We start from the raw sequence: 13,070 nt of genomic DNA on the forward strand, positions 1-13,070 counted from the left end.
CAAGATTCAATTGATAACTATGAACTTAATTTTTCATTTTCTGAAAAGGACACACACACATACATATATATATATATATAGGAACAGAAAAATGACAAAAACAACTTGTGTGTGTGTGTGTGTGTGTGTGTGTGTGTGTGTGTGATGAATCACTGCTGTAACTTTACCTACATAGCTTTGCCAAAACTTTTTTTTAAAGAAAATAAAAAATCTGGCCTTTGATACAAGTAAGTATCAGGATGGACTTTAGTATTCTGAAATTAAAATGATCATATTTTTTGAAATCCCTAAAAAGGATGGAATAACAAATTGTGAAGTAAAAAAGTTAGTAAATAGAAAATTAGAACTACAACTAAAAAAAAAAAAAAGAAATTCATATCATATATCATCCATGGATCTTTTTTCCCCAGACCTTTCTACAATACTGTAAGGAACCTTGGGTTCCTAAGGAACATTTTTTAAAAAAAAATTTCTTGATCTTACACAAGAAGCTCTTCAATATATTTTTATTTTAAAATATTAAAAAATCACCAATGTTTAAAAAGAAGGCCTTACAAGTTATAAGAAGATATCCACTGTTCTAAAATTTACTCAAGTTTTGCAATAAGGTTCCAGAGAATGATGCTGTCACAGTATTTCTATTAAAAGTTGGTGTACAATTCTCCCATTTTGACTTGAGCTCAAAATCCAAAGGCTAACATTAGCATTGCCCACCAGGGTATCTATCCTTTCACCAACATCGGTTTACTTTTTCATTGCTGTTTATTGAGTAAATGTGGGTCAGACATTAATGACTACTTTGTTATCTTTGAATATTTGTTTAAAAGAGATGTCTGACTAAAAGATTATGAGGAAGTAAATATAAAGTATATATATATTATTTTAGGAAATTAATAACTAGTAACTGGAAAATCAATAGAAAAGTCATACCCCAAACCGCTAAAGTATTATGTTAACTTCAAGACATTTCATTGAGTAACAGAAAGCCCACTAAATCTGAACCCTGTAATTTTCTATTTCTTAAATTTATCTGCTTTGCAAAAATAGACAAGTCCCCTCTCTATTTAATAAATTTCTTACTGAGACTATAGGCAGAAGGTGTGCTTCTGTAAGTAGGTAAAGAGGGGAAGTGGGGAGGAAAGATAAGAGGATTTTGAAAAACGAATTTTCACTCTAATCTTAGAACTTGACAAAGAAAATGAAGTCTAAATAGAATAAATAAGCACATGTGTCTTCAGTTTAACTATCCCCGAATTCACACAAAGATGTGGCCAGATCTTACATTTCAGCTGTGTTTTTATAAGGGGAGAAAAAGGCTTGGTTGCCTGCTTTCATGAAATCTTTTCTGTTTAATCAAAGACTGTAATTTGTGGTATCCTAGACCACATAGTGGGATGGGGAGTGGGAGGGAAAAGATCCGTCGTGAATGCCTTAGTTGAGTTGAGTTCCAGATTCTCCAATATGACCCTCCTTACACTGATTTAATGAGAACTCATTCAAAAGGGTTAGACGCCTCAACCTTAATTGGTAAATAAAACCAGCAGGGGGCAGAGCTGCTAACTGCTCTGACAGTATCCAACAGATGACCAGGTACAGAACCCGAAGGGAAACTTTGACGGTCCAAGCTGCTAAAATTTTCTCCATTACGTTTTTTGTTGAAAATGTGGCATGATGATGGAGAAAGTCTCTTCAGTCTTTGTAAAATTTCCTTTAGAAGATCCCAAGTCTCTCTTTCTAGCCAAAAGCTGTATTCACCAAAGCCTAATCTCTTTAACTCCAGGGGAATGATACACTGCACTCTGTAGTAACCAAATGGAGCCCGGAGGCAATGAACCAAATCGTGAGTTCATGTATGAATGCATGTATATACGTATTTATATTTAGATATACAGATGTCTATATATGCCGAGCTACACTTCAAGTCTGTTTAACGGAGTGCAGACAGGGAATCTCCCAGGAACCCAACAGTTGGGCATTGCTTGTGGGAACGCAAGGTTATGACAGCCAAGATCCCTCTGTCAGGATCCCAGGTTTCTGCTGGAGCCCTGAAATCTTACTTTTCAGTCTGCTACACGTGCTTCTCCCTATCCCGGGGATGTGGGCAAGAGCAGCCTTCCGGGCTGATTCTTCTTCTTATTTTCCCATCCTTCTCACCTTCTCGGGATTAGCTTCCCACCCTCTCCTTCTTCCTTCTCCCTCTCCTCCCAAAAAAGTTTGGGATTTCTCTCTTTGCTATCGGCCCTCTGTTGGGATCAACTCTCACTTAACTACACACGAGGAACTGAGAACCCTGCTAGCCAGGTCCAAGGACACCTAACGGACCACTCTTGCCAGGGAAAAGGAGGGGAGCTGGGGAGGGGGGCGGGAGAGTGAGGGGAGGGACATAGCTCTCGTTTCCTTCTACATAGACAAGGATGAAGTGTTCTGAGTAGGTCCTGTCACTGGAATGTTGGTTTTGCCACGTAGAAACTTTTCCTTACCTCTCCTCCTCCCCCTCACCACCTCAATGTACCCCCTCCCCTTCACTATCCACTCATGCTTCCCCCTCCCCCTCACCCCCAGTCCCAATTTCCTGACGAATTTCATCATTTTCTGGAAAAAGTGCACCTCCAATATTGGAGGATTGGGAGTATGAGGCTGATGGTTTAATTAATAGTAGAGGAAACATCGTAAAGTTTTTGAGTGGACACTATGCAGTATGGGAATATAAGTTTTGTTTGTTTAAGTCCTTTTTAATTGACCCTTCAGGAATCTTGCAAAATCATTTCCATTTAAATTTTCTCTAAATGTCATTTTCCTGAATCTGGAGGAGTCTGAATATATACTCCTTCAGCCTCCCTCCACCTGTCTCATATCACCAAATGGCAACTCTTTTTCCTTAACTTTATTCGTCACAGAGAAAGTTATCAAGGTCCAGTGGAAACTCTCTGTCTCTCTCTGTCTCTCTGTCTCTCTGTCTGTCTCTCTCTGTCTCTGTCTCTCTCTGTCTCTCTCGGTCTCTCTCGGTCTCTCTGTCTCTCTGTCTGTCTGTCTGTCTCTCTCTCTCTCTCTCTCTCACACACACACACACACACACACACACGGGAACTTTAAATTACTTTCAGTGTGAAACGCCAAAGTGTTCAAAGAAACACATCCTGAAATAAAAGCTTCATCCAATTCGTTGTGTCCCTGAGACAGTCTGCCTTTCAAAGCACCTAGAGATTTATGGAATGGTCATCCTAGGTGGAGACAGCTGGTCTAAAAAGTAAACAAGGAGCATCCCGGCTGGTTTTCTGACAGTTCTTTCTTTGCTCCACACTACTCCTTTCTCCTGTACTCCCTTTCCCTCCCCCTATCCCCAATCCCATCTGATGCCCTCCCGCCGCAGCTACAATATGGACTTTAGCTCAATTTGAGGAGAGGAATAAATAGCCATAACCCACCCTGCTATCCAAACTCCCTTCTGTCTCTTACCTCCTCTGACCTCTGCAGCTTGGAAGATGAAAGCTATTACGACGAAGATGGTTATCGTGGAATCCCAAAGCCACCTTTTCGTTTTCCACCTTGTGGACCAACGCTCCATCTCCAGGATCGATCAGGGTCCACAACTGTAACCTGCACCCACGAAGCTGAAATTTTCTACCCACTTCGTCCCTTCCACCTACCCACAGGGATGATTGTTACACAGCCATCAGGGAGGGAGAGAGGAAAAATTCAAATTTTTTTGGGGGGGGCCGCTAGTTAGTGGTAGTAGTTTCTTTCCTTGTCTGCCTCTTTCCTTTTTCTTCTCCCTCTCCAATGAATGGCCAAGCCAGGGCAGGTCCCTCTGATCCGTCCTCCTCCGTGCCCAGCCTTCAGACTGAAGGCAGACGAGGGGCTTTAATCAAAGGCGAAGAGCTCGCATGCCCCTAAACGCTTCATCCCGTCAGAGGGCCGGCTGAGAGGCACCAGGAGGCCCCCTTCACTCCATCCCCCCACCCACTGACCCCCACAAGGCGAAACTGACAAGCGGACTGCAGGTCAGAAACCAATCAAACGCGTCTCCTGGCAGCCCCAAGCCCGCCCTCCATCCCTTTGACTGAGAGTCACTACTACAGTCTGGCCCAGCCCACCGATTCTCCACACACCCCCCCCCCCCCCGTCCAGACTTCCCTCCCCTTTCTAAACCCCCAAGAAGAAATGGGAGGGGGATAGGGAGGGCGCCTGTATAGTTCAAGCACTTTGGGAATGAAAGGAATTGCAGGAGAGGGCAGGAGCCCCAGGAGTTTTGCAAGGAGTCTCTGTACTCAGGAACTGCTACTGGTCTATTTGTTCGCGGCTGGTCTACAGGAGGAGGAAAAGAGGAAAAAGAGAAGGGGGATAGGGACAGGGAGAAAAGGAAGACGAAGAAGATATAGGTTTGCTAAAGTAGCTCAACTCTCTCTCTCTCTCTCTCTCTCTCACACACACACACACACACACACACACGCACACACTGTTCTGAAAGGCAGACGGCGTTAGAAGGGGCTACTCTCCCCTCCTCCCTCCTGAGATTTTGCTGGGAACGATGGAGGAGGTTATGCTTGGGCTGTCCAATGTCCATAGGGCTGTTGAGAAGAAACCGGGACATGAAATTGGTTAATTAACTTGAGATCTTTAAACAAGTATTACAGGGTCCCATAATATTCTCCTGGAGAGCCAAGGAATCATTGAGCAGTCGGGAAGAAAGAAGGTTAGGGAGCTAGATGAGCAGAGATGGGCAATTTTGAGAGAACTCTTGCTTTGTTTGGGAGGTAAAGATTGTGCATTAGGTGAGAGGATAGCGGAGAAGAGGCAGCACCAGCAAAGTTCTTCAAGCACTTGTTCCCTATACACACATCTGGGAATAATGAAAGCCTGTTTGGAGGAAGGAGAGGTCGAGGTAGGGGACTGGAAACTCAAATCTTTGGCCATATCCCCAGGACAAAAGGTGTGGTAACTCCACTTATTACAAGTACTAGGTAAAAAGGAAGGTTTTCTTTTCTTACTGTGCTCATCAGTCCTACCAGGTAGAATGTTCTCTTTCTCACAGCCTTAGAAAAAGTCAAAAGGAATCATTTTTGTCCTGATGGAGATGCTTTGGCTAGGAGATGGGAAGGAGATCATGGCTTTCATATTGATTCAAATGGTCCCCTTGGTACCCCATGCATTTCTGACATCATTGTAGATAGAATGAAAGAAAAAAAATAAGGTTCTTAAAATCACAACAATAAATGCTTAAACACAACAAAAAATTCACATAGTCAAGGGTATATTACCTGTATGATTTTTTTAGGAGCCTTGAAGTAGTGGATAGAGAGTAGCAGGCCTCAGAGTTAGAAGGATCTGGATTTAAATATTAATACATATTTGTCCTGGGATTCTGGGAAGTTGCTTAACGTCTTAAAACTCTAGGCATCTAAGACTATAAATTGCAAAATGCCAAACTACATTGGTAGGAATTTCATCAATAGGGAATTCCATATAATATTGAAATCACAGCACTAGTCTCTTTCCCTAAAATACTTCCAGAGCAGGGGGCAGGGATTCTTAACCTTAGGTTCAGTAGACTCTCAAGGAGTAGGTGGATAGAAGTTGTTTATCCTTTCTGGGAGAGGACCATGACAGGGAGATGATGCAATGACGTTCAAGTGAATTGGATTTAAGTGAAGAAGAACCATACAAGATCACCTGCCTCACTTTCCCCTTCAGAGCCATCTGGGCTCAGTAGAAGATATACATAGATTTCAGGAGATAAACTCAGACAGGATGAGGTGGGGAATCACAGTTTAATTTCAATATAATTGAACTATATATTGACAGGATTTCAGAACCATAGTCATTACAAACTTTGCTGTATAGTTTGAGACAAATAAACATGTTTCCTTAATGCCTTAAATTGTCAAGCATTTGTTAAATAAAGTCACCTGATCTTATGTAATGGTCTATTTTGCAATGCCAGACTTTTGCATACAATTGAAATACCTTTTCTTACTCTACAATATGAGATCTACTGTTGGAATCATGTGTTTTAATTAATATGTGGATCTAAAAATATATGAGGGAAAAGGGTATCATATTTTAGTTAAAATTTATTAAGTAATTAAGCCATTTATAGTCATATGAAAAAATGCTCTAAATCATTATTGATTACAGAAATGCAAATTAAGGCAATTCTGAGATACCATTATATATCTCTCAGATTGGCTAAGATGACAGAAAAAAGATACTGATGAATGTTGGAGGGGTTGTGGGAAAACTAATACACTAATACACTAATACATCCTGGAGAGCGATTTGGAACTATATGCAAAGGAATGTCAAACTATGCATACCCTTTGATTCAGCAATGTCTCTACTGGGCCTGTATATCAAAAAAGATCATAAAAAATGGAAAAGGATCAACATTAGCAAAAATATTTGTAGCACCCCTTCTTGTAATATCAAGAAACTGGAAACTGAAGGGATGCCCATCAGTTGGAGAATGGTTGAATAAGTTATAGTATGTGAATATTATGAAATATTATTGTTCTGTAAGAAATGATCAGCAGGATGATTTCAGAGAGGTCTGGAGACACTTGCATGAAGTGATACAGAGTGATGTGAGTAGAACCAGGAGAACACTGTATATAGCAACAACAAGATTATATGATGATCAATCCTGACAGACATGGCTCTTTTCAACAGCCAGATGATTCAGGCCAGTTCGAATGGTCTTGTGATGAAGAGAGCTATATGCATAGGAAGAGCACTGTGCAGATTGAGTGTAGATCACAACATAGTATTTTCATGTTTTTTATTATTGTTTCCTTGCATTTTGGGGTTTTTTCTTATTTTTTTCCCCTTTTGATCCAATTTTTCTTGTGCAGCATGATAATTGTGGAAATATGTATAGAAGAATTTCATATGTTTAATATATTAGATTTCTTACCATCTAGGAGAAAAGGTAGAGGAAAAGAAAGGAAAAACAAATTTGGAACACAAAGTTTTGCAAAGGTGAATGTTGAAAATTATCTATGCACATGTTTTGAAAATAAAAAGTTCTAATCAAAAAATAAAATTTGCTTCAAGTAAAACATAAATATAGAACAAAATTTGTTTATTTCTTTATTTCTCCACAATGTTTACTCATCACATAGAAATAGTTTATTTTCGATGTGTCATAGGCCCCATTTAGATATCTTCAAGTGAGTCCTTTTTTTTTTTTTTGGTTGGCATATTCTAATGCTCTATTGGATCTGTAATTACAATAATCTGTGCATTTTCTCTGTAATTAATCAATCAATTAAGGAAAATTCATTAAATTTTGACTAGATGGCAACCATTGTGCTAAGTGCTAGGGATAATAGATGATAGATAGATATCTATGAATATAGATATGTATATATACAAAGAAATTAATAGATATCACAATTCACCTATGCTTGCCCATGTTATTTGATTAGATGGATTACATAAGATCACTCAGTAGAAAGCAGAAAGGTTGTTTATTAAACCTCTGGAGGATGAGCCATCCCATCACAAGATAAGGGATAGAGAAAGCTTGTGGTAGAAGGGCTAAAGAAGTAGTAAAGATACACAGCTTTTATACAAGAGATTACATCACAAGTAAGAGAACATTGAGAAGGGGAGGGAGGAGGCATCTAATTAGTTGTTGCTATCCAGAGATATTGGAATGAAAGGTTTCTGTTTCCCTGAAATCACCTGATTTCTAGGAAACAGAAAGTCCTGCCTTTAAGTTTCAGATAATTAAGCAGACAGCAGTCAAGCTAATAGACTAAATATCGATAAATGTCAAATACTGATAAATGTCATCAGCTTAGGTTAAGTAAACATGTTTATAGCTGGCCAAGCTCCAGTAAATATGAGCTTGCATATATTATACAGGTCATAGGAGAAACACAGAAATAATGAAAATAAAATACAGAAAAAGAATTCATATATTCCTGTAAGTTCTTCACCTTATCTCTCTATTCCATACACACCCATTCAATTAAGGGAAATAATTTCAAAGAAGACTGATATTTGTGTCTTATATATGTGCAAATGACAAAACAACAAGAGTGATCCTTCCCTTCTTCTTCAGTACTCTTTCTTCTCTAGTAAATCTGGTCAACATCACTGTTATATTAAACCTGATTTTATATCCAATTTTCTGTACATTCCTTTCATCCCTTATTAGTTTTTCAAATGTAGAAAATGAAAATCCATATAGTGATATTATGAAGTTTTTGATGCTGACATAAACTGGCCACAACCAAAGTTGAAGGATCAAGTTACTTAAAGCAAATGCCCAGAATAGTGATCTAAATTATTTCTTGGATTTTTCCTTATGTAACTTTAATATTCTTTTTTTTTTTTATTTAATAGCCTTTTATTTGCAGGTTATATACATGGATAACTTTACAGCGTTAACAATTGCCAAACCTCTTGTTCCAATTTTTCACCTCTTACCCCCACCCCTCCCTAGATGGCAGGATGACCAGTAGATGTTAAATACATTAAAATATAAATTAGATACACAATAAGTATACATGACCAAAACATTATTTTGCTGTATAAAAAGAATCAGACTCTGAAATATTGTACAATTAGCTTGTGAAGGAAATCAAAAATGCAAGTGGGCATAAATATAGGGATTGGGAATTCAATGTAATGGTTTTTAGTTAACTCCCAAAGTTCTTTCTCTGGGCATAGTTGGTTCAGTTCATTACTGCTCCATTAGAAATGATTTGGTTGATCTCGTTGCTGAGAATGGCCAGGTCCATCAGAACTGGTCATCATATAGTACTGTTGTTGAAGTATATAATGATCTCTTGGTCCTGCTCATTTCACTCAGCATCAGTTCGTGTAAGTCTCTCCAGGCCTTTCTGAAATCATCCTGTTGGTCATTTCTTACAGAACAGTAATATTCCATAATATTCATATGCCACAATTTATTCAGCCATTCTCCAACTGATGGGCATCCATTCAGTTTCCAGTTTCTAGCCACTACAAAGAGGGCTGCCACAAACATTCGTGCACATACAGGTCCCTTTCCCTTCTTTATAATCTCTTTGGGATATAAGCCCAGTAGTAACACTGCTGGATCAAAGGGTATGCACAGTTTGATAACTTTTTGAGCATAGTTCCAAACTACTCTCCAAAATGGTTGGATTCGTTCACAACTCCACCAACAATGCATCAATGTCCCAGTTTTCCCACATCCCCTCCAACAATCATCATTATTTTTTCCTGTCATCTTAGCCAATCTGACAGGTGTGTAGTGGTATCTTAGAGTTGTCTTAATTTGCATTTCTCTGATTAATAATGACTTGGAGCATCTTTTCATATGACTAGAAATAGTTTCAATTTCTTCATCTGAGAATTGTCTGTTCATATCCTTTGACCATTTTTCAATTGGAGAATGGCTTGATTTTTTATAAATTAGAGTTAATTCTCTATATATTTTGGAAATGAGGCCTTTATCAGAACCTTTGACTGTAAAAATATTTTCCCAGTTTATTGCTTCCCTTCTAATCTTGTCTGCATTAGTTTTGTTTGTACAAAAACTTTTCAGTTTGGTATAATCGAAATTTTCTATTTTGTGATCAGTAATGATCTCTAGTTCTGCTTTGGTCATAAAGTCCTTCCCCTTCCACAGGTCTGAGAGGTAAACTATCCTGTGTTCCTCTAATTTATTAATAATTTCATTCTTTATGCCTAGGTCATGAACCCATTTTGACCTTATCTTGGTGTATGGTGTTAAGTGTGGATCAATGCCTAGTTTCTGCCATATTAGTTTCCAATTTTCCCAGCAATTTTTATCAAACAGTAAGTTCTTATCCCAAAAGCTGGGGTCTTTGGGTTTGTCAAAGACTAGGTTGCTATATTTGTTGACTGTTTTATCCCTTGAACCTAACCTATTCCACTGATCAACTAATCTATTCCTTAGCCAATACCAAATGGTTTTGGTAACTGCTGCTCTATAATATAGTTTTAGATCTGGTACAGCTAAGCCACCTTCATTTGATTTTTTTTTTCATTAATTCCCTTGAAATTCTTGACCTTTTGTTTTTCCATATGAATTTTGTTGTTATTTTTCTAGGTCATTAAAATAGTTTTTTGGGAGTCTGATTGGTATAGCGCTAAATAAATAGATTAGGTAATATTGTCATCTTTATTATATTTGCTCGCCCTATCCAAGAGCATTTAATATTTTTCCAATTGGTTAGATCAGACTTAATTTGTGTGAAAAGTGGTCTGTAATTTTGCTCATAAAGTTTCTGATTTTCCCTTGGCAGATAAATTCCTAAATATTTTATATTATCAGTATTTACTTTAAATGTAATTTCTCTTTGTAACTCTGACTGTTGGATTTTGTTAGTGATATATAAGAATGCTGATGACTTATGTGGGTTTATTTTATAACCAGCAACTTTGCTAAAGTTGTGGATTATTTCTAATAACTTTTTAGTAGAATCTCTGGGGTTCTCTAAATAATTTTAATATTCTTAATTACTGAAAGCTCAAGGGCCTGATGCTGGCCTTAAAAGGTGGAAAATGATGCTAAAATGGTCTGTCAAACCACACCTTTTGGTCACATCTTCAAGCCTTCATAACTCTGAGAAAGGGTTCTTTCAACCAAAGAGTCTTAGATGGATAGGAATATGTTTCCTTCATGTTTTCTAACTCTGTGGGTTGAATTCCTCTGGCTGTTATACAAGTAGACATAACTTGGGCTTGAATCAATGCTCCTAAAAAGGGAAAATTGTAGCCTCATTGTAAGGACTTATAACTGGGGAGGGTAGAGTTTCCATAATTAGTTAGTAAAAAAGTACTAAGAATAGGGAACCCCACTAATATACTTACAGGCATTCAGTAGATGGGAACCACAGTGTGTCAAATGGTCAAAGAGAGCTAAATGATGGTATAAAAGGAACAAAATCTCTCTTATACAGTTAGCAGCCACACCCCTAAGAAGTGACTTCTGACTGTATATAAGAAATACTTTTCTTTTAGTCTAGCCAATTTAATTTTTTTAAACATTTGTTTAATGGTTTATCCTCCTGAATATAGAGCACCCCCTTGTAGCAAACTAGTGAAAAACTTTTAAATTAAATTGATCTCCTTTCAAATTCTACCAAACTAAGCATTTATGAAGTACCTGTGCTGGGCATTTTGGGTACAGAGATAAAACCAACAGCAGTCCTTGGCCAAAATTTATCCTAGTGCTTGGCATCTAGTGAATGACTGACTGCATTTATTTGATTGGAGTTGGGGAAAGCTGTTTCTTTTTGTAGAATTAGTTTTGATTACAGTGACCATTTGTGAAAATGACTCAAAAATTATGTCAATATTTGCAGGGAAGGAAAAAGTCACATTCCATGGAAATATTTTCTAAAAGAGAGTTCATGAAACTCTGATTTGTCAATGAAGTCCTAGTAATCAACCAGTAGGGGAATAGAATTGACCAAACTCAATCATCAGTAAATAGAATGAGAATAGAGTAGGAAGGGACCCTCCTCCCCAATCCCTCACTTTTGCTGGTAGTAGATGATAATCCTACAATATCATTATCATCATTAGTTTTATTACTTTTATTGTTATTGTCCTCAAATCTTTAAAATACTCTCCACAAAAGCTACTAGTTAGAACTAAAGAGATGATCTCAACAAACTTGCCTTGATTTACATATGATATATGAGAGAGAGAGAGAGAGAGAGAGAGAGAGAGAGAGAGCGAGCGCACTTTTGCACACACCAGAAATCCTTAAAACGGTCTTAGAACAAATTGCTTTTGAATGTAATCCCCATGTAACTGTGTCTACCGGTTTGCCTTTCTTGCCCTTTTCTGAACTTTAGTTTAATCATTTGAAGAAAAGAATGACTAAGCAGTTTGACATTCACTTAACAGGACCTTTAATACGTGAGTGACTGCAGATTAGTCTCTGTTTAAATGTTGAGTTGCCTCTTTTAGCACACAGATGGGGCATTGTATTTTAGGCAGTGGGGGAAGGGTTTGGGAGCAGAGTTTATTTCCGAAGTCTAACCTAGCTCATAAGAAGCCCACAGTGAGGTTTTCTTATTCCTTGGCCCCTTCCCTCTGAAATAGCTTACAGAATTTCACAGGACTAAGAATTTTGCCCAATTTCCATGACAGGATAGAATCCGCAGCTGAAAAATCTAGTTTGCCATAGGATGGGGCTATCCAGGACTCATCCTGTTATACAAAACCTAAAATAAAAGTAGAAATAACTAAACCCCCAAAACAGGGAACAAATTGAACTTGGGCACACCCATGTCCATTAAAATACCCATATCTTGGCTATAGTTTGAGGGATTTTTTTAGGTTACATCCTAGCCTTTTTTTTTTTTCCCAGCTAATTTTCTGAGAGAAGATGGAACTACCTATAAAGGTCAAAGAATAATTAATTTATTGGCCCAGAAGTGCTATCTAAAATTATTTGACATTTGTCAAGGACTATTTTCTGTATTCTTTGGCTTTCTTTATTTGTTACATGTAATTAACAATATTAATTAGTTCTATGTTGGTCTCCAAAGAATAATTTATGCAAAAGATTTTTTTGATGTTTTATTTGTTTTTATGAGCCTTTGTTTCAGAATAATACTAAACACATAATTATCATAGTGATTGTATTCTAAAAACTGAAAAAAAAAGTATAAATACAAATATAAATTCAAGAGAACAGCAATACCAGATTTTAAAAGAAGCTTCAATATGATTATAGAGATTATATCTAATACCTCTAGGAATTTTCACCTTGATGTTTGAGATTAAAGGAATTATTTCCTCTACTTTTCAAAGTCAAACTCTTAGAAAAAGATGCCTAGATAAATTGCCTCTTTGCCAAATAAACTAATCAGAGAGACATCTTCAGGTACAAAGAAAAAGCATTTATTTAATGCCTGCAGGGAGAGGCCCAGACACACACCTGGGAACCATCCTAACTGCCACCATGTGCTGGATCTGACCCATAGGAAGTAGAATACCTGGTTAAATAGGAAAAGACCCAGGCCTTTTCACTGGATAGACTAAAAGGACATATCCAGCCTTGACCAATGGTCACTAATATTGTCTGCTTCCCACAG

At 37.7% G+C, this 13,070-nt stretch overlaps 1 protein-coding gene across 2 annotated transcripts in view; it reads right to left on the minus strand.

The window, feature by feature from the left end:
• The window catches only part of COL11A1 (collagen type XI alpha 1 chain), a 256,417-nt gene extending 252,443 nt beyond the window's left edge, over positions 1-3,974 (minus strand). Inside the window, exon 1 of one of the 2 annotated variants that reach the window (XM_031967174.1) lies at positions 3,457-3,974. In XM_031967174.1, coding sequence (XP_031823034.1) covers positions 3,457-3,565 — 109 coding nt within the window. In that variant the 5' untranslated portion in view covers positions 3,566-3,974. The remainder of the gene's footprint in view (positions 1-3,456) is intronic. The other variant, XM_031967173.1, reaches the window with a different exon arrangement.
• Positions 3,975-13,070: the final 9,096 nt, after the last annotated feature.

Source organism: Sarcophilus harrisii, chromosome 4 (assembly GCF_902635505.1).
Source record: "Sarcophilus harrisii chromosome 4, mSarHar1.11, whole genome shotgun sequence".
In the NCBI taxonomy this organism is placed as follows: domain Eukaryota; kingdom Metazoa; phylum Chordata; class Mammalia; order Dasyuromorphia; family Dasyuridae; genus Sarcophilus; species Sarcophilus harrisii.